Source organism: Rhipicephalus sanguineus, chromosome 10, assembly GCF_013339695.2.
Source record: "Rhipicephalus sanguineus isolate Rsan-2018 chromosome 10, BIME_Rsan_1.4, whole genome shotgun sequence".
NCBI classification, from domain to species: Eukaryota; Metazoa; Arthropoda; class Arachnida; order Ixodida; family Ixodidae; genus Rhipicephalus; species Rhipicephalus sanguineus.
In genome coordinates this window covers 69,376,634-69,404,336 of record NC_051185.1, presented here as the reverse complement: position 1 = coordinate 69,404,336, position 27,703 = coordinate 69,376,634, and the positions used below count along the sequence as shown (strand labels likewise).

The following is a 27,703-nucleotide window of genomic DNA, read 5'->3' as shown; positions in this document are numbered from 1 at the left end:
AACACGGGCACCGAGAAACGTCGATGCACTTACAGCAAGCGTATACTGCGTGTTTTATTAGGCGGCAACCCAAGCGCGCCGCGCTGTCGTGCAGGGCCGTCAGAGCATCGCGGAGACGTAGTACGCGTTGCTTGCAAAATGCTTGTTCGCCTTGTTGAACGAACAGGCCGCTCGCCGCACCCGTGCGCACAAATGCGTGTACAAATGCAAGTGGCCGGGCAGTGATGGCGTGAGCCGAGTAGGCGATGCGCTGCACGCAACTAGCCAGGGCTGATCGGCTCCACGTAGCGGTACCGCGGTTCAGTGAAACGGTGTCGGTTCACTGCAAAGGCGGTTTATTTCACTCGTGCACCCAGCGGGCCTCGCTTCACAACACGAAAAGGCCTAACTTCTCACCGGAGGAGTTGTTAGCACTTTTCAATAAAAATGCGCAGAAAAAAAAGTGGCTGTGTCGCTAAATGCATGTTTTTGAGGGCTAGTTCATTTACAACGAACTACTGATATAACTACCAGTTTTCGCGGCACTTTCGAGTTCGTTATAAATGGGTTCGACTGTATTTGTATCCACCACAATTTTTCGCTCACGACCAGCGATACCGACACTAACGGCGACCCCAGAATTTTTGTAAAACGAGTTCTTTAATGCTATCGCATTAGAACGGAATTGCTGCTTGAACAGTACTGCCACTAATTTGGTTGGTTTTGTACTCGACTTTTACACTCTCATACACTTCCAGTCCTTTGTTTAGAAATCAAACAGCCCTTTAAACTTTTTACTTTTTTTTTTCATTCTCCTGCACATCCTCGACAGCAACGTCTTCTTCTGTCTTCTCCCGACCATGCACATAGTGCTTCGCAAAGAAGAGTGGGCGAGTGCCCCAGCGTACCTCGTTGAAGCCGTCAACACCGTGAAGGCGCGCCGTCGAGAGCAGCGCGTAGTCCCCCGAGTAGGTGAATCCGACGAAGGGCAAGTGGTTGCCTGCGAAGGCCTTGGGCTCGGGGAAGTGCTCTTCGGGCGTCTCGTCCTGGTCCACGTCGTCGAAGTTGCTCGTATCGTCGTCCCCACTCAGCTCGGGCAGCACAGGTGGCACGGCTGTGATGATGCAATTAGATGTCGCTCTTAAAGGGGTCATGAACCATTCTTCCAAGTAAAACATCGAATGACCTCGGCATCGGAGTTCGTTGCCTCCCCACATCGACTGCCACGAAAATTTCTCGAACCCGTCGAGCGGAGTTACAGGGATTTGTCGCATTGTTTAAGCGCTTTCTCTCTTCTCTCGTCACAACGAGCACGCTGGAAGCTAAACAGAAAGGGGTGGCATGGGGGAAAGAAGTGACATCAGCGCACGTCATGACCTTGAGAGCGTGATGAAACGCGATCACTCTCCCACTGCGATTCCTGCACACAAGTGTGGCTCACTGTGCAACGTTAGCAGACTACGTAGCACAGCGCCGGCACCCCATAGCTAGAAGTGCATCTTATCCAAATGCTGCTTTTGATTCATGTCAGCTATTGGCCGATAGCATGCTACCCAATGTTCGACGGAAACGGTGGGTGCCGCCAGCTCTAAAGCAAGTGAGGACCGGCCTTTCATGAAAAGAGGGTGACTGAGAAACTGGCAACTTCGCACTCTGCTGGTTCCTTGCCACGCACGACTGCAAGATTTGGCTGAGATGTTCACAGCAGTGTCTGCTATCTGCAGGATGTGTTTTCTTACCAAGCCTGAGGGGTGGTTCATGACCCCTTTAAAAAAAGTTTAGTCATTGGACAGTGCCCGTGCATGAACCCCTTCCCCTGTTGTTACTGTTTTCTGTGCTAATTGTGAGTATGCATACGTTCTAGCTATCTCAACTTCAAGCTTACTGAACCAAGTGAAAACTGGATGCACAGCAATCTTACAGGAACAGCCATACAAAGTGAACAAACGATGAATTTTTGATTTCACTGTCAGCTGGCTTTGTACGGAGGTTATCAAAAAATCGAGATGAAATTGGCTAACCCTAACAGGAAAAAAAACTGAAGCTGAAGAATTTATTAGAATACAACACAGTTTAGAAAGTTTTCAAAGGTTTGAAGAATTTGCTACAAACGTTGGGTAAGGAGACAAATAACAGTCAAAGTATGAATGAAATAAACTCCTGGTGGAGTGTAAGCACATACTCCGTACATAAGCTCCGTACTGCACACCAACGTTACTAGAACAAACTCAGTTTAATAGCTCCGCCGAAGAGGCGGTCCGCGTGGCGGTCGTGAGAACTAGTGGCGCTGCAGTCACGTCTAGCTCCCGCGGCTGGCGCTTGTTGTGATCGGCGCCGCCGATGTACGAGCGCACGTGGGTTACAGCATCGGCTGCGCTTTGTTAGCTCGTCATTTTTGCGACTGTTCTTGGCCAGGCTCAGCGTCTTGTACGAAGACACGTGCATGATGTACGAAGCGTAACGAGGGCGAACATATTCACAGTGCGGTATGCCGACTTGCTTTGCGCCGGGCTGCAAGAGCAGCTACCGCAACGACGACTCCGCTTCACGACACTTCTTCGGTCCTCCAAAAGACCCTACGCTATTCAAGCTTTGCAGAGGCGTAGCCAGAAATCTTTTTCAGGGGGGATTCAACCATACATTATGTATGCTCGTGCGTGTGTTTGTATGTGTGCGTGTATATACACACATGCAAAATTGAAAAATGTCGGGGGGGGGGGGGGGGGGGGTATGAACCCCCCCCCTTGGCTACGCCCCTGAAGCTTTGCATCGCAAAGATAGAAAGCTTACTGCGCAATGCAAGGTCTGTGACATTCATTTTGAGAGTGACGACATTGTAAACCACTATTGTCGTGTCGTGGCGGGACAAGAAGTTTTGATCCCACGTGGAAAGTGGGAACTCGCGCCCGGTGCCGTGCCGCGCTTGTTCCCACCACTTCCACGCCACATTTCAAAACCAAAATGTTCGGGGTTTAGGTGCAAGTCCCCCCCAAAACGCACGGCGTCCCGCGAAAGCACAGTGCCCGATTTGGAGGAGCCACCAGAAATAGAACAGCAAAACGAAAGGCACGCGATTACCTATATACGCTACCGAGACTGAGAGTTGCATCACACTGACATTGGATCAGTTGTCAGCTGTCGCTATGCCTTCAAAGCAGTGGATTTTCGAGAGATTTTACGACGAGGTATTGAACAAGATGTGCGGAATATTTTACACTCGCCGGCTCGGGAACGGGCTGCTCAGCGCAAAAATTTGACACGGTACATATAGAAAAGATGAGGACCAGCACTGGTCCACTTCTTTTCTATGTGTACCGTGTCAAGTTTTTTGCGCTGAGCAGTTTAATGTTGGAATACCAACTACCCCAATCCCACACTTTGCTTCGGGAACGGAGGCTTGTGCAAAAGATATTTGTAGTTGACGAGCAGTTGAACTGCGTAGTGAACGGCTACAGCACGAAACGCAAACGGCTGTCGTACAGTGTAAGAAGTGCTGCGGGCATGGAACATCTGCTCGGTGAAGTTGAAAAACTGAAGTTGAATACTGACGACCTCTTCTAGCGACAGAGTACGCGTGAATAACTGCTCGGTGCTCACATCACGGCCGATCTCTTCGAATTGTTAAGGCATCGTAGAAGGATGCGATGTAGAAAGATGAGACACCGAAAATACAACTATCCGCTGAAAAAATTGCTCAGAGACGACATCTATTCGATGTAATCGCACAGTGAGATTTCATTTAGCGAGTTCTCGTAAAATTTTCCGATTTTGGGTCAGTATCCCTTTAACCGTCGCGAAAACGTGTCTTGTAAACATTGCAAAGCATTGGTGATGTTTTTCGAGAATTTTTTTTTAATAAATTGTAGAAACATGAGTACTGTTTTTCGAGAACGTTTTTGTATCTCGAGTAAGTACGCTTCTTTGTACACTATAAAGGCTTTTACAAACGTGTTGGGTTGTTCTTGGTCTAGATAAGACGGCAGCGGCTAAAATTGTGCTGGTAGTTATAAAAATTACGCTGAAAACCCTCATTCGCTTAGAAACTCCTATGCTTGGAAGTTAAGCGCAATATAGACAGCTCAAATATTGTCACAGGGTCGTGACGTCGACGAAGCCAGCAGTCAGGAGGTCCGAGATGAAACTCTTTTATTTGGCCGAACTTGTGGCCGGGAAACTGAAAGTCAAACTACAGCAATACACTGATAGCGGCGAACAGAGCGTCGACCGTCGATCAACTGACAAGCGGTCAAGCGCGTCGGCTTTTTACAGGCGCTATCGAACTTTCCAGCGATATCGCTGGTGGCGGCGTTATCTCTCGACAAAGCTGGAACATTCGCGTGCAGCGCGCAATCTTACCAAAACGATCTACTACAATCGCGAAGCTTCTCGAACACTGCTTCGCGGACAGCGTCGAGCGTTGATAACCGTACTTGCTGGTCAAACCCGAATACATCAAAATAAAACAAGAAGTGGGCGTTGCAATATAGACCGAACATCGATTCTTAGCCAATCAATGAACAACGCACGCGGGCCATTGCATACAGACAACCTTATGCATATCCACCTAAGTATCCACCAAACTAGTACAATAAGAAAGTTGCCGCGCAGTTGCCGCGAGCAACTGCGCGGCGGACCGCAGCGTTATGCCGTGGCAGCAGACGACGCGCCGATAGTGGCGCAAGACGGAACTGCAGCGCCGCTAGTTCTCGCGACCGCCGTTCGGACCACCCTCCTCCGCTGGCGGAGATACGGAGCTTTGAAACTGAGTTTGTTCTAGTAACGTTGCTGCACACTTCGTACGTACCCCATACTCCGTACATACTCCGTATGTAAGCTCCGTACTGTATCAATTTTCCTTTCACCAGGCTTGCTGACTAGACCACTCAGCGGCTTCTCATAACACGGGTTACAAAGTTGTCCTTTTTCTCCATGTTGTAAGAGGTTAAGTAACAAATTTATGAGTTTGTAATCTATAGTGAATAAATTGAGGTTGACTTTGAAGAAAAAAATAAAGAAAGACGCAAGCCAAAACAAAAAGTGCAAAAAAAAATGGTGGCGTGGATAATTACGGATAAATCACAGGCATGAGCTGGTGATAATTTGCACAAGGTAGGAATGGTTGGACATCACAGGGTAAATTTTCTGTTCCACAGTGAAGTCAATCTTGGACAGAGAATAAAAGGTGATGTTACAAAGAAAAAAATTTATTAAGCGACAGGCTAATGTTCTTACCGTCACGAATGTTGTCGAACGTCCACTGGTCATTCTGAAAGAAAGGGTGTGCCTTGATCTCCTCCACACCTTTCCTGCCCAGCCGGTAATTCCTGCGACAGCACAGCACACACAATTATTTGTGCAGAGTGGATTCTGTAGAGAACCAATGTAGACTACGCACAGTGAATATAACAGTCGGCCAGAAAGAAAGCACGTGTTCAGAAAAAAAAGACAGCATTAACATAGGCTTCAGTGCTTTACAAAAGTTGGGAAGACCATACGAATTTCCGAATAGCCTTGCTATTTTCAATAGTGAAGTTAAAAGAAGTACCGTAGCTATTTTCACATGATGAAGCCTGGTGTGCAACAATGTGCGTGGTTTGAAATGTTAGTCAAAGAATGACCAGTCTTGAATTCTTGCTTTAAAACAGTATTTACCGATTATTACAAAATAACACCTTCCTTACGTGCATGTGGTTCAAATATACAGCAACTTATTGGTGTAGACTTTTTAGCCAGTAGTCTATAATATTTTCCTTCGCATGTCAAGTTTTGTCATATCCACATCCGAGGTCAGCTGGGAGTTAGTCTGGATGTGGCTGAAGTACGGATAGAAGGTGCTGGCTTCACTTTACGATGCCACGTTGCTGTGCACTCATAGCATTATGAAGGCTGTTGAATAACAAAAATTACTTAGCGCAATAAAAACACTGCGCACAAGAAAAGTACACAAGGGACAAGCGCTTTATTGCGCTAAGTCATTTTTGTGAGTATGCACCAACTAGGCCCCCGAAAAGTACTATTATGTGTAATAAAAGGTAGCTGCCTAAACTTGCTTTACTGTAATGCAGCCTCCATAGCAAACACTATTTTAAAAACAGATTAGCCATGACCATATGCAAATGCAGCATCAATGCAGCCTTCAAAAAAGCTCCTAATACTTCCTGAGCTCCTAATAACACCTGTCGTAGGAATCACCCCTTCCAGCTGCAATTTCTACTCCAATTACACTACAGCAATAAGCTGTGGCTACACCACAAAGTACTATTCCTTTGCGTTTTCAAAAGTGCTTCGTAAGCAATACTCAGTGGTGGTCCAGCCAGTTTAGAATTTGGAGCAATTTTTGGAGCCGGGAAAAAAAAAAAGTCGTTTTGTAGCAGATTTGGAGCAGAAGGAACTGTGTTCAGGAGCAGGTTTAAAGCAGATAAAATGATGTTTGGGATCACATGGAGTAGTACTACCAAATAAATGTGCAAACAGGTAGTGCTGCTCTAATGTGAACAAAAAAAAAGATAACACTAACAGTCAGAGCAGCCACCAATCAGGCTGCTCGCATGAAATAATGGCACATGCAGGCTACACCAACCCATAATATGTGCAGTGCGATGAAGCATTAGTGATAGCAAGCATAGCATATACAATTTATGCGAGTGACAGGTGTCAAAACATCATTCTATCACTCCCTCCTAGTGTACGAGAAGGGAAGGGGGTGGCTGCCTTTAGAGGCCGACTCCCTCTCCCCCATTTTCACCCCCTTGGAGCCGCCCACAGCATGGGTTCTCAAAGTGGGTTCCTCCGCAAGAGTATTATGGTTCTGCGAATGCTGAGAACTAATTCGACTATGTATACTTTATTTGCCATTAAATTACACAGTTTATTAATTTAGAGAAATGATATTGCACTGCACTTTGGATTTAACAACAGCACCGCAAGCTGCATCCGCACTTTTGCAGTCTGTGAGCATACAGCGAGATCTCACATGGGAGTGGCGCTCCAGACTTGTCATTGCACGATTAGCAGAAACACGGCGGCCGTGTCATGCACATTCGCAAGTGTAGTTTGTTACAAACGCATGGGTGAGAATCAGTTGGAAGGTTTTACAGCTGAGAGTGACTCGTCTGGCCTATTGTGGCAATTGACGGCGATATTCGCTGTTAAATCGGTGTTTTATGAAGGACGCTTGAGTGCAATCAAGCGTTATTTGTGGCTCACGGCACGTTGGTGTCCACATGGCTCAGTTTCTATACGCGCTGGTTTGCCACCACATTATGTCGGTTTTGCAATGAAGACGCACGACAAATGCTTCGATGCACGTGAGCGGCAGCGGCACCACTTCACGCCGATACGTGCTCGCGCATTTAGCCATTGCGTCACAATCAGTATGCCCAATAAGTAGGGATGGGCGAATAGTAAATTTGAGGTTCGAAGCGAATCTGAAGCGAATAGTGATTTGGTCGAATAATTTCGAATCGAATAGTTCGAATAGTACTCACCACATATTATTAAGAAAAATGAGCATTTTCGCCATGACCCTTGCACAATATTTTTAAGAATTGGAACTAGGTATGAGTGAATGTAACTTTTTTGGTTTGAAATGAAGTGGAAGAAACCTTGAATAGTATAAAAATTTGAATAGCAGTAGGGTGCAAGTTATAAGTGGTACAATACGTTACAATTTAAAAATTACTAGACTTAGTGCATATAAGCCCATATAACACGCTTTTAACCTTAAAAAAAAATATATGTACATTTAACCTTGAAGTGTGGCTTCGCGGCAGTGCAAATTTCCCCTGGATGGGTGGTTTCACGGCATAGCAACCCGACGCTGCAGTGAAACCACCTTTACAGGGAGTTATGTGCGGTGAAATATATACATATATTTGTTCATTTCGAATACTTTGAAATTTCGAATAATCTAAATATGTATCGAAGCAAGTTCGAATACTTTAATATTTGTTCGAATATTCGAAATGTCCGAATATTCGCCCATCCCTACCAATAACATCTCGCAGCGCAATTGACATGGAATATTTTTTTCCCCGAAATATCAAACTACTGCATGTTCGAATCTTCATTTGCATAAAATGCCTCATGACTTGCACACTTAAAAGCCTACAAATTATTATCATTACTATCATTACTATTATTATTAATATTCGCAAAGATGCCGTTTACAGCACGTGGTGCCTAAAACAGTAGCCGCATGGACAGCGTGCGCAACTTAAGCATAGTGGCTCCGCAAAAAAGAAAAGTCATTTGTCTACGTATTATCGCCAGTTCCTCATCAAGAGCAATGAGCTTCCAGGCTATATAAAAGATGCCGTACTGTCAACAATGCAGATGATAAAGAGACAGGGCGTGCAAACACGGACACAAGAGAGAAGTCAAGACACCACAAACACCGACTAACATCTGAATAGATGCACAACGGCAGAAAAGAAAGAAAGCACGAAAACTTATCTGTGCATGCCAAAGCAATAGGCGAACTTATCAATCAACACGTGTGGTGGTCTGCGCGAGAGATAAATCCTCAGGCATTTGATTTCTTCTTTATGCAGGTTAATCGATGGTTGGCTCACACATGTGCTACCACTATTATCGATATGCCAGGCCTCAACCATTAAACACGTTTCTTCATTCCTGTGCTGGTACAAAATACCGCATTCATCGAATTTTGGCATGCACTTACACTCTCGACAATGTAAAGATAGATTAGATGGAGAGACTCCGGTTAGCAATCTCTTATGTTCTATTAATCTCGGGTTAACACAGCGACCCGTTTGCCCTACGTAGACTTGTGCAGCTAAAAGGAATCTTATAAACCCCACACGTACGGCAATCAGTAAATTTGTTGGTATGTTTCACAAAACAAATGTCAGTCCGCTTCTTGTCTATCACACGCTCATTCTTTCTCTGCATAGCGGCACATATCTTACTTAGCTTATTGGCAGCCGTAAAAACAACATTAACACCGTATCTACCCCCCACTTTCTTTAGCCACTGTGTCAGACCCACTCCCTATCTAATGAACCATAAAGCTGACACATGAAACATGAAATCATTAGGTGCATCACTAATCTAAAAAATGGTGCAGTAAATTGATAAAGAAAAAGAAAAATGCTGTACCGGTCAGTGAGGAAGGAGCAGATGAGGAGCCTGGCGTGCGGGGAGACCTCGACGTCCTCCGGAAACGCCAGCGAGTTGGCATGGTCCATGATCTTGCCGTAGGTGCCGACCAGCGAGTCGGCGTAGAACGGCGTGTCCCCAACGAGCATTTCATACAGGAACACGCCCACTGACCACCAGTCACACTCGCGGCCATAGCAACCCTCGCCACCCTGGCTCTTGAGCACCTCGGGTGAGATGTAGTCAGGGGTGCCCACTGCCGTGTCTGACCGCACCAGACCATCCTGGAGAGTGAAGGCAAAATGCGTACATTTTAAAACTGCAACGAAACTATGGCAGAAGCTTGCTTACAATATTTAGAAAATCTTAAAGGGACCAACAACTGACCAGAATGTGCAATTATATCATGGTGAAAATGAAAAGACCAAGGATTATTCGACATATTCGACATAACCAAGGATTATTCGACAAGGATTAGCGACATATTCATGCATGCTTTTCACGATCCGAGCAATATTTATATCTTGAATTGCGTTTAAAAGTCACAAAAAAACGGCATGTTGCGCAGTCTGGCAGAACAGCCGTGAAGCTGAATTATGGACTGCACTTTGCTGTCGTAGCCTGATGCTTTTATGCACAGCATAATTAGTGCTCAAAATTAGAATATGTGCAATACAGTAAAAGCTCGTTAATTCGACACCCGTTAATTTGGAAATTCGGATAATTTGGACGGCTCTATTGGTCCCGGCCGAAGTGCATGTTAATCTATGGGACCAAACCTTCGTTAATTCGTCAGAATTGGGCTCGGCACCGCTTAATTCGGACAAATGTTGACAGTTGCCGCTACACAAAAGTGGTAAGGCAGCGCTGGCACCACTGGAGCGAAACCGAAACCTGAGTGACATCGCCATCGTCATCAACTAGTGGGGGCAATCGCAGCATCACCGAACGTCGGCGTCTTCTTTGTTCGCTCCACTGCGCCTCCGAGGCTCCGACGCCATTTTCCCTTGTGTTGTGTCGGCACCATCTCTTCTTGCGGAGTTCTCTTTTTTTCCCCGTTGTGACCGTATTTACATGTGAGGCCCGAGCATGCGGCAGTAGCTGACGATGGCATCGGCGAGGTGTCAGCCGAGTCCACCGACGATGACTGCCCGACCTTCGATGCTGTCCTTCCCTCAGATATGACCCTTCAGGACTACATCGCGATTGATGATTGTGTCGCCACGACTGGTCTCCTGCCCGATCAAGAAATTATTAATGATGTCGCAAACTCATCGCACCTCACGGGAAGTCTCGGAGGCTCTTTTGATATTAGAGGACGTTTGCCTGAGCACTTCCGACAGTTTGCGTGCTGTTGGCCATTTGGAAGAGTTAAGAAAAATTGTAATGTCAGCCGGAATCTGCGCGAAAACGCAGACGACCATTACAAAGTACTTCAGCAAATAAAGGTATGCTTCTCCAACTTGATTTTAATGTTGTTTTTCCTGTTCATTCGTTAATTCGGCATTCGGTTAATTCGGACATTTTTTCCGGTCCCGTGAAATCCGAATTAACGAGCTTTTACTGTATTATCCATCTCCGCTTTATTCTGTGCTGCTTACGAGGTAAAAAAAAGTTGCACGATGAGAAGCGGCACTGCCTTCGCAGCAACTAGTGGAACATGTCGAGCCGCGGTGCATGCACGCGCACTACACACATGCGCATCAAACCGCCATGCACAAACACGAACCACTCTAGCGCTCACCTCCCACTGTTTGCAGCAGTGCTGTGTGTATACGACTTCACAGTCGTGGAGATCGAAAAATTAGATTATGACTGTTCAATGGCATTTTCCGCATTACCATTCCGTGATTAGACACTGACCGGTTAGCCTTCTGTTGCGCTAAAGAAAGCAGGTACTACTATAAAGATTGGTTGTTGGTCCCTTTAACACGCACAAAAAGTTCAATGTTCCTCTCGTGAAGGAACATGTGCAGCAAAATAGACTCATATTACAAAGCAGCACAAATGAAGCCTGCTATATAAAGTCATGTTTATAAGGCTGCTTTATACAGCTTCATTAGGATGTGTCTAAAACATGTCAGCAAGCCCCTCGATCCATTCCCCTTCATTTTCTCTTCCGAAGCAGCACAAAGAAACAGCACACAACGAAGAACATGCATACTATGTCTTCTCTGCAACCTGTTTTTTTCGTGCTTTATGTAACGTGGACCAACACCAGCTTACCCAATTTATCATGCTACTTTAGCAAATTGACTCACAGCATCCATGCGCATGCAAGTTCCAAAGTCGGCCAGCTTGAGGTGGCCCCTTGCGTCGAGGAGCATGTTGTCAGGCTTCACGTCTCTGCAAATAATGGAAAACGGGAAGCTAGGTCAAAAACAAATGGGCGTGAGGGTGAGCAAGCATAACAAGCACAACAAAAAAACAAACCGAGAACAGAGCTCCAACATCTACATGTGTCAATGATACGTTTTCAGCAGTGACCCTTAGAGCTGCTGATAGTTTAGAAGACAAAATTTTTAAGGGCTTTCAGGTCCCTTCAAGGCCTGACATGCATATTTTCGGGGGCAACACTTCGTATAAATGCCTCATCTTCCTGAAACAGAAAACTCATCCAAACTGAAACCATAGGTGCATTCAAGTGTGAATTGCAGAACAGGAACAGGAACACTCAGAACAGGAACACTGGGAGCACTGCACTGCTGTGAAAAGAGATCATTTCAAACCTGGTCGTTTGAATTTACATGAATAAAGTGCTTTTCTTTCAACAGTGGGGCTGTTCTAGGGCTGGGCCCGATGACGCATGAGTGTCCGCGTCGCATTTCACGCTCTGTTTCCCAGATACACCCATAGATGGCGCAACTGCCCCGGTCACGGACGAAGCAGTAAAGTCGCACAGTGAAGCGGGGAAGAGCAGCTCAAGCTTGAATGGGGCATAAAGTCACTGTAGCAGGGGCAGGTGTGACAGGGGCTGCCACACGTCCTTTCCTGTGCATCTCTACTCGACAAATAACGTAATCACAGACGCCCACATAAAATCGCAAAGCATCACAGAAAATCACAGAAGATCACAAAGGAAACACGGGAGAACTGCAGCTTCGCTTTTTCTTCAGGTTTCACACTGGGTAGAGCTGGGGTACGTGTTTTTTTTTAAAATGAAGCTTGTCTTGAAAATTTCTGACACCGCCTTTTATACTGACTAGCTGGCATTTTATGTGTAACAGGAGTGATGTATGCCCATTCCGAACGTTTGCACAACTAAATACAGTGTTCTTTGTGACCAGTGTGTTGTAGAACCCAAGACTGAAACTTTACACATCCAAGAGCATGGCAGTGATCATCTAAACGAATGTAAACGTTAACGGCACCCCCCTCCCCCGTACCTGTGCACAAATCCCATCGAGTGGACGGTGTCCACCGCGAGCACCACCTGCGCACAGTAAAAGCGGGCCCAGTGCTCGGGCACGTCATAGTTGCTCATCAGGTTGACCAGGTCCCCGCCAGGCATGTAGTCCATGACCATGTAGAGACGCCGGTCGTCCTGGAAGGCCTGGTGCAGCTGGACGATCCACTGGGAGCGGGCGTGCGCCATGATGAAGCGTTCCTCCCAGAAGAAGGCCGAATCCGAGCGCTTCATCATCTCGAACTTGCTCAGCAGCTTCATGGCGTACACCCGCTTGGTCCATTTGTGGCGCACCTGTGCAGCAGCATTGCAGATTGTAGTCTGTCAGAAAAAATTCTATATAGAAAGAGAGAAAGTATCACACCAGTGGTCAAGGTTTTATTGAGCTGCACTCATATGATGGACCAAATCGCAATCCGAATCCACAAATTGCATATCAGGTAAATATACGTCACCTGCTCCCACAACACTCCTACGGTCCATGCAAAGTGATTCGCATCACAACATGGACCCAAATTACAGAAGGAATCTTAGGTAATAAATACCGAAATCCACTCCTGTCATGTGAATACTAGCTGCGGAGCGATCCAAATCATGTCACACGTCACGTGACTGATACATCTGCAATTATGTCCATCGTATGAAGACACCATGACGTGAAAAGCAAGACTGTAATCCTCTTCTTCCCAGCATGAAGCTACAAAGAAAATCCATTTGTACCTCAAAACAGGATGAACTTTTCATAGACTGATGCTCAGTGTTATATCGGCCCACCAACGCAGTATGCACAGTACCCCCATGTTTGTGCTACATCAACTTCGTGCTACATCAACCTTCCAGGCTTCCACAAATTTGATTGGCCAACACCAACAAGTGTTTAAAAACAACCAGGGGCCGTATTCCGAGATGATCACTTTTGGTGACAGTGTTGTTTTGCATGACGTATAATCTCGTGTGTCTGACGACAGATTGCTATGTGTAACATACGCTCTCGCTTGCCCAATAACTGAAGTGACTACCAACTCACCTTTCCTCAAGTGGCAATTCAGCGCACATTGAAAGCGGCATCTCCGAAAGTCGTAGTCTCAGAATGTGGCCCCAGCTTTCCATAATGGAGGCAAAAGGTGACAAGTGTGTACTGTACTTAAAACTGTCACCGTCTAAATAAAGTGCATTATGCCATGAGCGAGAGAACGCAGGAAAAACATATTAGCATGGGAGGTAGACTTACCAGCTGGACTTCTCCGAAAGCACCCCTGCCAATGGTCTTGATTACCTTGAAGTCATCCGGCTTCATTCGGCACGACGATATGTTGGATACCGCCTTCTCATCTGATCAGTAACAAAAGTGAGATACAAAGAAGTAGTAAAAAAAATGAAGAACCAGTGCACAAATTATATTATACATGCATAAGCTCCTGTGGTGGCACAGAAATTAATTGATGAACAAGAAGCACTTAGCAGTGACTAATGCCATCTTCTACAAATCGCACCAGTGCGCACGAAGGCACAAAGGCGCTACAATGAGTGGTTGAAACGGCGCATCAGGGCGCACCGGTGAAATTTGATGTGGATGCCATAAAACCGATACTTATGCAATGCTCAGTGATACGATAACTTATTTCATCACAACGCTTCACCACAGTGTGCAGACTTTGGTGTCTTTTCAGAGTCTTCCAGCATCAAATTGAATGTATAATTCCACTACCTAAAATATGCTCATTCCTATTATTTCAATATTCGGCTGTTCCTTTGTACCAGAATCCCTGACACTACGAATAACAGATGGTTTTGTTCAAAGACCAACATATCCCTGAATATGCAAAGTCTGGCATGTTCTAAGTTCCCTTTCACTGTTTTAGCTATGAGGAGGTCTGATCCAGCACCAATATGGGTACGTGAACAAAGCGATCACATTTTGTCTGCACCCACTGCAATGTTCTCATGGTTATGGTGCTTGACTGCTGACCTGAAGGTTGCGAGATCAAATTCTGGCCGCATTTCGATGGAGGCAAAATGCTAGAGGCCCGTGTGCTCCAATTTGGGCGCACCTTAAAGAAACCTAGGTGGTTGAAACTTCTGGAGCCCTCCATTATGCTGTCTCCATTACCATATCATGGTTTTAGGAGGTAAAACCCTTACAATTATTATTAAATTTTGTCTGCATATGTTTCACCACTTCCATGTAGCTGGCAGCTCGTCTTCTATCAATAAATAACAGCACGCAAGCTTACATTGCTTCGAACTGCAAGTCTGACTAGCTTAGCCGCGCAACAAGTGGTTGTACTCAGAGCAGCAGGTCTCAAAGGTCCTATTGCAAAAGAAGGACACAAGCTGAGGTGCTCACATCGATTGAGGAAGCTGTCAATGTTCTTCATCCTCCGGAGAGCTGGACTGTTGCAGTCCATTACCAGAGCCTGGATAGCATCCTATGGAATGAGCAAAGCATTTTTTAGCACTGATGAATGTGTTATCTCCTTACAGCATGTAAAAATGCTATGCACGCAATGTTTACATTCTGTGAAATCTATTTATCCTGCTGAGTTCCTTCCATTTTGAGAAATTCCTTCATTCACTCTCCGTAAATGGGTTTAAAGCAGTCATGTGCGCAAAGAAGCATCTGTAAACTCCTGCTGTGACACAAAGAGACAGCCACCCTATCAAACTGCCGATCTCCACAACTTTAAAAGCTGCTCCATCCTTGCATGTCTTAGTCAAGGAGGAAATTCAGTTCAATTAGATTCAATGTTAGCATCTGTGTTGAAAGCGCATACGCATTTTACCGGCAGCGGGGAATGCCCTACTGACGAGTGATAAAAGGCAAGAGATTGCCGAATATAAATCTGGACTTCAGCACTGCCTTCCCTCTAGTTAGCTTCCAGTGACAAAAAAGATTAAGAGACATAACAACACATTAGGGACTGCATAAGTCAGACAGCAGCATTCATGATGTTGATTTTTGCAGTTTGAAGACTTGTGGATACCTAGCTGGTACAGACAGAGGCATTATTCTTCATTAAAATAAAGCTAACCAATCTCCATTGTTGTTTTTATGTAGAATCTGTCTTCTGAAGTACTCAAGCTTACACACAATTGAGTAAGACTTCATAAAGGCTGTTTTTTTTACTTGCATGGTCTCGGTAGTGTAACAGAGCAATGATATAATGCGGCACAGTGAACAAACGCCGAAGAATACATCATTCAGCAGGTGGTCGAACACTATCAAACGGTTGGTAGCAGCACTCAACCTAGCCTCTTTTGTGTTTATGTATGCTCCGGCATTTTGCACTAATATACACCTTAGTTAGAATCCTGCACTAATAAAGCCCATCTATGAGTTCTTCTAAAGATACGTGACCGACGTAGCAAGTAAGTGCATGTCCTGATACTACTTTGACTTTCTCACTTGCAAAGGCAGACATTTCGATTTCACATTATGTTCAGGAACTATGGAGGAGTCCTCTCACCAGGAGGCCATCGACGTGGATCTCCGACGTGTGGTCCAGGAGATTTCTCTCCAGCTCCTGGAGCCTCCGGAGCCTCTCTGGATCTGGTATGTTCTCCATCTGAAAGAGACATTGCCGTCTTCTGATTAACCATTAACTCAATTTGCTCAAAATCTGCCACAGTGTCGATAGTCTTTCTATGAAGCCATTGCAAAGTTCTCGGTGGCAATGCAAAATTACAACAACCCACCATGATAAAAGATGTGTGAGAATATACACGCTTGAAGGGAGCATCAAGGAGGAATACTAATGTGGGCGTTGCACAGTCGATTAGTGTTTGTGACCAATGGACTGGCAACATTTGCAATAGAAAACCCATATAAATTCTGACACAAGTATCAACAGTGCATTATAATTCAATGTGTTGCATCTGAAGAGTGACAAAAACAAAAGCTGGCAAGTTTCACAGACGTCCTGTAGTTCAAAAAAGGGGCATTTTAGGGGTTTTTTTTTTGTCACGCAACAATGATTGTCACTTATCTTGCATGCATTTTCTTGCTTTAATGCCATGCCCCCAGTACTTCCAAGTCACAAATAGCGTGCGCGATATCAGCTTGACATAACATTACTGATAGGAAAGCAGTGAGGGCACATTTTTCAAGAAAGGAAACACAAGCGAGCGAGATGAAGATTATTGCTGTGTAATAGAAAGGCGCCCCTAACATGGCCAATTTTTGTTTTTAGAGTGCGCAAGCAAAAATGACCGGTATTTGCTGAAGATATGCAAAAAGCAGTGCAGTGGTGTTTAGTTGTTGAACCAGGTATGCAGGTTCAATTCCCAGTCGCAGTGGCTGCATTTCAATGTGAATGGAATGCAATGATGTATTGTATACTACAGTTGACGTGTACAATAGAAAGCCCCAGGTGGCCGAGATCAATCTAATGCTCTCCTATACAATGTGCCTCGTAACACACTGCACAGTTTTGGTATGTTGGACCTACTGATACAAACAGGGTAAATAATGATAATAAAATAACGACACACATCTGTAAACTTTTGACAAACTTGTGAAACAGCTCTACTTATACGGCAGTAAATTTCCCATGTTACGTCTACCACTTGGCAACTCTTCCACATTACATTTAACCATTTCAGGCTCAAGTGTTAACATTAAGAATTCTAGGTTATAGAAAAGAAAGGAGTACTTGTGGTGACAAAGTAGTGAAAATTGTGCAAAACAAACGAACGTATGAAGAAGCACAGCAAACAAACACTGGCACAGTGCCGGATCTCTGTCCTTCACGGTTAATTTTTTCATAGTAGCAGGCTAACTTGACCAAAAACAAACATAAACCTGTTCTCTCACATGCAACACACCACGGGGAAAAAAAAGAAAAAAAGAAGAAAAGAAACCATGCAGGGTAAAAAAACTATGCAAATTACATGTTCGGCATACAAGTGACGAATATGTGAAGGTTTATGAGGCACTGCCTTTTTTATTGCGATAGCAATTATATGGACTGTCTCGGCTGATTTTTGTCGTCGCCGTCACCGCCGTCATGCGGCGTATATGTATAAGTATGTATATATACATCTATATCCCAAAGAAAAATAAATCAGAAAAATGCTTCCGAAGTGCGGAATCGAACCAGCGACCCCTGAATTCGCAGCACGGTGCGCTAAGCACTACTCCACAAAGCGCACATCCCTCGGGTAGCTAACGGCGAGCGTTATATAGACACACTTTACCGTTTGCAGTCCTCCGAGATGGAGGCACTTATAAGCGTTTCTTCATTACCAGAGAGATGGCGCTAGGAGCGCGACGTGCGCACTTACAGGCGTCGGCCAGCTCTCTCGCTTCTTCTTATATTTGCGCAGGGAGAACCTTGCCCTTCCGCTGTCTGCTCGCGCGGGCGCTCGAACAAGCTACCACAGTGTTCATGATTCTCAGCAGATGGAGCTACGTGGTAGCTCTCACTGCGCGTCGCGTACGTGTAGCTAAAAGCGTTTCAGATGTCGTGCACGTAACGTACGTGTACTTTTCACGTTTGCGTATGAGAAGTCCCTACGTACGTGAAATTAAAACTGTCAAGTAGCTGCCGGGTAGTGATGGACGCACGATAGTTGCAGCGCGTCCATCACGGGCCGCTCTTCTTGCTATCGCATTCATTGCTTCGCCCTAGCGGCGAAACTGTGACTTTTTTTTTGTACATCCACATCCACACACACAAAAGAAAAACAACGATATCAGAAACTTCAACTGCAGAAAAAAAGTAACGATATTGATGTCTTTACATTGGTATTTACTTGCAAAAATGACGAGGAACAGTGAACTAAATTAAAACAAAAATTTTCAAGCTGTGCCAGTAGTGTGGTCTCAAAGTCAATTGGTAAAAATTAACAACCATTACTGGTTCTCAGCTTTAACTGACAAAACTCATGTGCCTTTGTCTAGCAACAGTATATAAAAGACTGTAGACGATAAATAACGGGGACATGGATAAACTCCACAACCCGCTATGAGCACTGCTCTGAATGGCTGCTAACCGAATGACTACATGGTGTATCTCAAATACGGAAAAATTACACATGACAAACTAATGGTGTAAGAAACAGTGCATGTAAAAAAAAATTACCTTTGCACAGAAACACATATTGAGTAACTGTCCACTTTCTATGTGGCAAAAGATCTATGAATGCTTGTCAAGCCACTACTTTTTATAATAAGCTTGCAAGCGCAAAACAAAACTTCAACAGAAGTTATAGCTAAATCTAACTACAGCAACAGGAAACATCAGCTAAAAGCAAAAAGAATACTCAAAAGCATTTTCTTGTGCTTGCTGCCTATGTCTGCCTAGTGTGTCTGCCTGGCGAATGTCTGCCTAGCGTGTCAATAAAGTTCTTTCCAGGTACCCACTGCTTACCGTAATATACGTGTCACAACTTTTTGTCCTATTGGCCTGTTTATAGAGCGTTCGCACACTGTATAAAAAAGTGTTGCTAGTTCCTGGCACCATTTTTATTGCCTTTAATAATAATATGCATCACTTTATTGGTGCAGAATTGTTATGTGTTATTTTTATGCAGTGAAGGCAGACTTCAAGGCAGAACATGCGTTATGGTACCATTTGTGAACTTCTGTGCTTGTATTAGATCCTTGTACTGTGCCAGTTGTACCTACTGTACCACTAGCCCACCATATGTCTTCTCCCTCTGCCAACTGTATGCGTTGTGAGAATATCACTAGCACTATTACAAGCAATACTCTAATACTACCAGTGAGAGTATTTACTAGTAGTGTAAAATATTGCTGCCCATAAAAAAATCTGATACGTGTCTGTGAGAGCATTCACTTACAGTACACTTAAGCTTGTATTACAAGTACTATTACTAGCAACTCTCACGAATACTACCAGTGAGGGTGCTATGAAATATTGCACTAATAGTACTGTAAAATACTGCAGATAAAAAAATCTTGCTGGCACATGTCTACAAAAACATGCACTAACAAGACACTTATGTTAGATAACATTCACGTCACGGAGATATAACTACGGCCTATTGAACAACACCGGCAAGATAACGTCTGCAGCAGATGTTTAGACTATCTCGATTATGCGGCCACAATACAATCCATTATTGACATGTTTCTCCCCTTCCATTTCCTGCGCAGAAGGCCTGAAACCTCGATGACAAACGCGCTACGATGAGGCGTATTACAGCACTTGACAGCCTTTTGACAAAGAAGCCGTAAAATGTGTCTCAACGAGCAGCGAGCTGGGGACAGAGGACAATAAAGTTCCCTAAAATATGACAGGCCTGCAGTCTTAAACAGTGGGAGGGAGAAAGCCACATGTGTGGGTAGCAATTTGTGAACAAACTTGCAAACTGTCTGCTTTAAAGTGCTGCACACCATTCACTTCAATCTGCGGAGTGGTGCCGCCATGAGGTGTACTGGCAGGAAGAAGCGATCATGACGACAGGTGCTGTCAACCTAGAACCAAATTTTTTCTGCACAGTTGTTGATACTCATGAAGTCACGATGGACCGTACACATTGTTGGACAGCATCGCAAACGGTGCAGACAACGTGGACACGAGAAAAATGTAATTTTGACTCGTGTATGAGGCAAAACATTGTAGGTAATGAAGAAAGGGTAAATGAGACAGCCTTTAATAAGAAATTAGGCATGTGAACATTTTCATTCCTTTCTGTCACACAAATGTTTTCTCAAGACTCTTTTCTGCCAAAGACCGAGTGGAACCACCTCGCCCCACATTACCTACATGGATGCATCATCTTTCAAAACTGTACTAATTAATCACATTTAGAGCATCTAATAGTTAATAACTGTTTGAACATGTATTTCATAGTTCACTGTACCTGCCCCCTCTATAATGTTTTTCTGGGCGCTGAAGATAACGTAAATAAACAAATAAATCAAAATTACATCTCAATGCGGACTTCAAACTGACGTCACCACAGGTCATTCATTTCTGTACCCGTTGTGGCTTGCCTCCAGCCCTCATGGTAAGTATGGCCTCATTTCCAGCACTGAAGTGATACGGACACCAGAAGGAGCTTCTTTCAGCTCCAACCCACAAGTTTAAAAAAAAGAGCCTCTGCTTAGTCCATGTCCGTAAGCACTAAAACGAGTTCGCTATGAATAACCAACATACCCACATCATCGCCCTGGCAAGTGTCGCTCTTTCCTTTTTGGTACTGTACAAATACCTTCAATACAGCTAGTATTACAACATTTAGTGGCACTAGCACCGAGTGGCACTCGGGTTGAGCACTTACGTCCGGTTTCCGCAGTATTCAGAAAAAGTCTTCTAAAATGTTAAATTCGTTGGTTCTGGTTCAAGTTAAGGGTTATATTGGATGCATATGATATCAAAGCATAACTTTACCAAAGATAAGTGCCGATTAATTGTCAGGATCATTAATGAAAATTAATTGAGTTCAGTGAAGGAGTGCGAACAGTTGGGATTGCAGCGGCACCTAGCAGAGCAGACTGCAACCCCGCGCTTCTTTCTACATGGCCTCTAAGATCTGCTTCGGCAGCGCAATGAAACACAAGGTTAACCCAAGTAATACACCACGGCACATGAACACCACCCTAGTAGCACCAAATGTTTACACAATGTTGCCGCAACATTGAGAAAGTTGCTTCCACGTTGTGGCAACACTGCGTGCAACTAGGGCAATGTGAGTGCCGCCACCGGACACATTAGTCAAGAATTAAGGTTGCCTCCATTTTATTTCTTTTATTGCGATAGCAATTATATGGACAGTCTCGGCTGGAAAATGTCCGTCCCCGTCGCCGTCATTCACCGTATATGTACAAGTATGTATATATATAGAAAGGCCACAAAGAAAAATAATTAAGAAATTCTTTCCAACGCGCGGAATCGAACGGGCGACCTCTCACTTTGCAGGCCGCCGCGTTAGACGTTAGGCCACGACAGCACCGTCTCTCAGCCTGCTAACGGCAAGCTATTTATATACACCATGTAATTCAGAATGCTTTCTTAGTGGCCACATAGATGGCGCGGCGTGCGCGCGTGTTGCGAGCTTTAAATATCGTCGCCCCGCCCCTGCGAACGCCGTTGCTGTTCGCTCTACAGGGCGTCGTCGCTTTCGCGCGCTTATCTCAAGGAAAGAAGGGGCGGCCGGTGGGGTGCTTCGCTTCGCTTGCTGCAGCGGCCGCGTTTGCGAAAGGAGCGCACTGTTCAAACAGAAATAAGTAACAACTGTGACAATTAGTTTGCGCTCGTCTTGTGTGTACCTGTTCGTTTGTTTCATGCGTCCTGCTTTATGTTTGAGCAGTGCGTTTCAAGTGTCGAGCTGTGACGCATTAGTTCGCGCTCGTCCTGTGTGCGTTCTTTTCGTGCGTCCTTTGGGCTCGAGCGATGCGCTGGCAATTTCGAGCTGCTTTCCGTTCTTCACGTCACATTACAATTTATTGCTATCGCAATCATTGCTCCGCCGTTGCGGCGAAACTGTGACTTTTTTTTTGCATCAAGTTGAATGGAGTGAAGCAGTCGATGTGAAGATATGCCAACGCAGCACGCGGCTGGCTCATGAAGACTAGTACGAGTAACTAGAGATCATTCTAAGGGGCCTTTATCCTGCAGATAATTTAAAGAATAATCAAACACCAAGATTTTTAAAGGCGAACGAATATTTGAAGCTTTCGAACAATAAGTAAGAATGTATTCCCGCTGCACACAGTCCTCAAATTGAACGGCCACTGTTTACAAATGTGAATATTTTTCTTCCAATAGTTTAATACTCCACATTGCGACCTGTGCGTGATATAACACGAAAATAAAAGGAAAGTGAAGCAAATATCACACCTGGCACAGTGGGCGTAAAGAACGGAAAGTTACACAAGCATGCTGAGTTGCTCTGACAGCCAGAATTTAGCAGCAGAACTGCATTCATCTGCACTGAAATCATTCTCCCAAGTGAGTTTTGGCAAAAGGTATTAATTTTTATTTATCAATGCTGCAGTCGTACGTTCTTTCGATGTCAACTCTGGATACACTCCCAGCAACATTATTAGACGTAACAGTGCTTTTTTTTCTTGTGCCCTGCCATTGCATCAGTGAATGTTAAAGAGCGTACCAGTCTCAAATGCAGATGCTAACATTCTCATAACAATGCTTTTTAAAGCATTTACTTTTAAAAGTGCACATGCTCTACAAAACAAAAGACATGATTACTTGTTAATAATGCACCGTGAAGAATTTCTATAGGGCATACTTTATAAGGTGAAGTGTAATGACAGAAAATTACTAATTTAGGAAATATTCTGATGTTAATGTCGTTTTCTATGAATGGTGGTTCGAGATGTTCATTAATGATGTTCATTGAAGATGATTAGGATGTTCAAATAATTTTGATAGATTCACTTTTGGCACTATTCAATTCAGTCTCGGAAATTACAATTGGCACTTCCCTAAAAGATTGTACGAGCAAGATTAATGCATTACACACGCACATGCAATGCATGGTTGTACAATTTTTTTTACTAGCCACTGTTCTATGCTGGCATTCATATTGCTTCTACAAAGCCTCTATTTCACACCATGCTGATAAATCAAATATGCCTTGTATATAAATCAAGCACAAACCTGCCTGCCCATTCAACACTTTCTTACATCTGCCAGTGTTGCGATGTCAACGATTAAAATTGATCTTTGACATCGTGAATTGCTCTCTCTAAACTAAAGTTGAAAGTGACCACTGAGAAACCTAACAGGTGGTGGACGTGAAAGTTTACACAGTGATTAGACAAGGAACAGCAAATAACAAAAGTGAATCACCAGTGATAAATTATTTACACAGAAAGTTGTAATCTTTTTCACACATGGCAATCCTCCAAGAGCTTAACCCTCTGAGACGCTAAGTACACAATTGCGTATGCCACTTGTTTTTCCTATCTGTATCAACTAGGAGCTAAGAAAGAGCAAGATACATTGAGCTTCGGATGAATTAAACCTCCTGCATAATAAATTTGCATTTATTTAACTTAATTTTGCAGCGTACTGTTGCATACAATCACACGGCTGAAGGCACCACCATATTCGAGGAGTTATTCGATGTGCCGCTTCCCATGTCAAAAGTATAATTTTTGTTTGCTCAACATGGACATAACCGAAAACGAATTTGCATATATTTCTAGCCTGAGATTTCATTCTATTTGTGCAGAAACAGAGCATGAATTGCTTCAGAATAAATGGATATTTAATTAGATAATAATTAGGAATGATTACCATAACACACATAAATTAACGTATTATGTCATTATTTTTGTTGCAATATATTATCGAGTGCCTTGATATAACATTGCATCGATTTGACGCATTTACAGAGATTTCTTCATAGGCGGCATCTGAAAGGGTTAAAGTTCTGTCTCACCATATGAACCTGAAATTTTTTTTCACTCGCATTTCGCTCTGCATCTTTTCTTTAATAGTAAGTGTCCTCTGTCACTCAGGTAACCCCAGGCAATAAATTAATTGGTAATAAAGCACAGTAGTCCGCATTGTCTAGATAAATGGCTGAACAGTTTCAGCCCACAGACATATTATAATGCATCCTATCACTACTAAATGACGTGAAATCGTGCACACATTATTTTGTTTTAAAGAAACATTACATACGTCTTGTTAATATCACGCAATGCAAGTGACCGTTAAAGCTGTACACGCTAGCAAAAACAACATCTAACAACGTTGCTTAACTGTCATCGGATTTCGCGCACATGACATAGCTTCTCAAGTCAACTGTGCCTCTCAGTTTGCCCGAGTTGTGGACAAAGTCCAAAGTGGTCACTTTTGAGGATACAAATTTCAGTAGGCACATATTTAATTGGCCGAGCCAGTGGACAGAACTCCAGTTCCTCCAGTGGGCTGTCACGAGCTATGTCATGCAAGAGTGCAAGTTTTTCCTGATGAAAACCAATCAGGAGTATGTCCCTGTACTCAACTGAGCCATTCACACAGGTCAAATGTTGACTATGACACAACAGATGTATGGTCGATCAGGCACTGATCTGTTTCACACGGCTGCGGGAACTGTTTGCATTATTTGATAAATCATTTAGGCCGCCTTAATTGGCTACTGGTCGATACAGCCAACGTTGCACAGCCGTTATACAGTAATGCTGTTTGCGCCTAGTTAAGCAGCCAAGTGATGGTAATGACAGTGACCACTGCTTGCACGCTCCATGCACAACAGAGCCTATGTGCAATGCGACAAAGATCAGTTGCCTACAAATATTTATCCAACATAGACGGCAGTGCTGCCAAATGACGATGCTTGTGTAATCACCGAGTTAAGCAAATACCAGTGTCACACATAGCACCTTCGTTTGCCATTGGCTTCGTACTGCATCTTGTGCAAATGATGTAAATGTGCGCTACTTAGCACTGCCCGATTCAGGCACACATCCAGACACACACATACTCAAGACCATACAAACCACACGGGGTATGGTCTTGAGTATATGCGCGTGTGGATGTGCATGTGAATGAGGCAGAGTTAAGTTGCACCTAGTTACCTCATTGTAATGACTTACCAACTAATCCAACAGCAAATTCTATGTCACAAATGAGCCAACCACAACCGATAAATTTCATGAGGATTTGGCTCGATCGTGATTGAAAGTGCACCATGTGACACCCTCATAACTCAAAGACATCTTCCTTTGCTACTGACAACCTGCCACTGCATTCCTCCACACTGAATAAGTAAAACAGTATAGGTAGCTTGCATGTGACGTCATGGATGAAGCTTCATAATGTACTGGTGCTCCAACACGGCAGCTTTAATGACGCAAAGGCAGCATAATCACATCGCAGTTAACCTGCTTCAATATGATAACGATGTGGCCACAATCTTACTGGCCTCTGTGCAACAATAAGAAAAGTACCTGCAAGTGATATAGTGATAACATTAAGGCGACGTCACAAACGTCGAGTCCTACCATGCAGTGCACCAAAATTGCGGTTAAAGTCATGTCAGTGCAAGCCACCAATAGACTGATTAATATGACGTACAAACTCTTTGAAGTAAACAAAGGAAATGCACTTGTGATGACAACTGCAAACAAAACGTGACATCATCATCAGTTTTAGAAACACGTGAAATTAACAAGCTACATTTATAGAAACATGTAATCATGTACCTTGTGTGTGGGCATATGCCTTGAACTGTGTTTTGGACTCTTCGCAAACAGTGTAAAATTTTGAATACATTTTCTCGCACGTGCCATGGCTCCGAGGCAGCAAAATTCCCCCGCTTATCGCAGTGAAAATTTGCGTCGTTTTAGTGTCGCGATACCGTGTCCTCCCATCTGTTTCGTCAGCGTCTAATCACAGTGGGCGATGTGATTACGGGACTGGTTTTTCCAGATAGGCTCCGCGGCGGCGACAAAACGCGCTTTTCGAGATAGGAGGGATCACAGGCCACGCAAGTCGGTGTCAAGGTGAAGCGCGCAGTGCCATGGCATTTGGCGCGATCGTAACTATAAAGAGAAAGAACGTTAAATCGCCGAAGCAGCGCAGATCGAAGCTGTGTAGTCGTTGTGTACCGGAAGGCGGGCAGATGCTCTCGGTGATTCACTGCGGCGGAACGTCGGCCGCCCAGAGAAACCACGAAACCCAACAAACGAACGCCACGCGTGCCTATGGCGTGTTTGTCTACGCGAGTCGGAGACGGGGTGTCGGACGATTCCCGACGCGTTCTTTTAGGCTCGCGCATTTTCCCACTACTCCTTCGTAGAATGAAAATTAAAAGGAAAGAAAGCGTGACACGAGGAAACTGCACTGTTCCCGGGGGGCGCGCCAAGAGCCAGTCGTCACCGGCGGAAAACGCGGCCTCAGGGCCCGGTAACCGCATGCGGGCGCCGATTCTTCCGAGAGAATCGCTCGCTGTCCCGTCAATTACGGCTGCGACAGCTGCTCGCTCGTTAGCGGCAGCTCACCGCGCTGCGGTTTCTTCAAGCGAAACAACAAAACGCGCGGAGGATGTCCCGTTAAGCGAAGCGTGGAAGAGTCGTTCGTCCGTCTCGTCTCGACTCGACCGATGCTCCCTCGCCTGAACCACGACCGGAAGGAAACCTGCGGCGACGGCGGCGAAACGAGACTACAGAAATGTGTCCACCACACGCCCGTTTGTCGGAAGCGATGATGCCCTGCCCGCGATTTCTCTTTTTTTTTTTTTTTGTCGAAGTTGGCAGCAAAGCATCCGCACACATGCCAGGGGAGGTGGGGCCCCCCCACCTCAGGAGAGTATTCTGCCGTGGAGTGGGCAGCCCACCCTCCTGATTTGCGCTTGCTTTTTCTTTCCTCCCCCCTTAGGCGTTTACGCGACGGTAGTGCCGGCGGGATATACCAGGAAAAGAAAAACAAACAATGTGCCCAGCTCTGCTGGCTGCCCAGCCTCCTTCGCCGCCGCTCGTACACGCGCGCACAGGATTTTTTGAGAGGTTTCACTTTTGTCAACGGATCCACAGGAGCGCGCGCGCGCCGCCTCACCTTCGAGAGAGGTTTCGGGGAAAGACACTGCTCTGCCCCTTCTGTCGCAGTCGTCCGGTTCCTGTCAGTCGTCTTCGTCGTCCCTTCGTCTGCTACGCGAGTGTGCACTGTAAACAACGAAGATGCGTGGTTCTCCCGAAGCCCCTGGGGCACTCATAGCCGCTCGGCACACACACCACTACTGTCCGGCGAACGGCACCGCCGACGCGAGGCATGCACCTTTGGACGAGGTTCGAAGCTCTCGCATGGTCCGTCCACCGCGACGTTCATCAGCGCCTTTGTCGTCGTTAGCCGAGGCTCCCGATTGTCGCATGTGGTGCCAGGCCACTTGCGGTCGCAACAAGCCGCCCAGCCAGAACGCCGAGGCGCGGGTTTCACGCTCCTCTTCTTTTTTCGGTGTATTTGGAAGCTGCGATCCTAAAAGCCGCCTACACACCTAGCACTCGGCCAAACGCAAGACACCCTCAAATCAACGGAGCTTACGATTTTGCTTTGGGTGCTCGCTACTCTTTGTTGCCAGCCGGGATTGGCGCTGCGCGCTCCCACCGCCGTTTTTTGCGGAGCGTGCACAGCTTTGTCGGCTCAGAAAAATGGTATGTTTGAGGGTGATGTGAGTTCCTTTATTTTCTCTTTGAGGTGCAGTCGGCTCTTTGTCAGCCACAGTCAAATAGATCAACCAGTTGTGCAGTTAGTTTAGCCT

The 27,703-nt window shown here is 45.0% G+C and overlaps 1 protein-coding gene across 1 annotated transcript in view; it reads right to left on the bottom strand.

Moving 5' to 3' along the window:
* LOC119372090 (rho-associated protein kinase 1) overlaps positions 1–27,531 on the bottom strand; it is a 68,476-nt gene extending 40,945 nt beyond the window's left edge. Inside the window, exons 1-9 of the mRNA XM_049420257.1 lie at positions 27,004–27,531; positions 15,973–16,071; positions 14,853–14,934; positions 13,737–13,837; positions 12,486–12,799; positions 11,361–11,445; positions 9,100–9,383; positions 5,212–5,303; positions 888–1,093 (exon numbers count right to left, since the gene is read on the bottom strand). Of these exons, the coding sequence (XP_049276214.1) occupies positions 888–1,093; positions 5,212–5,303; positions 9,100–9,383; positions 11,361–11,445; positions 12,486–12,799; positions 13,737–13,837; positions 14,853–14,934; positions 15,973–16,071 (1,263 nt within the window). The 5' untranslated portion in view covers positions 27,004–27,531. The remainder of the gene's footprint in view (positions 1–887; positions 1,094–5,211; positions 5,304–9,099; positions 9,384–11,360; positions 11,446–12,485; positions 12,800–13,736; positions 13,838–14,852; positions 14,935–15,972; positions 16,072–27,003) is intronic.
* Positions 27,532–27,703: the final 172 nt, after the last annotated feature.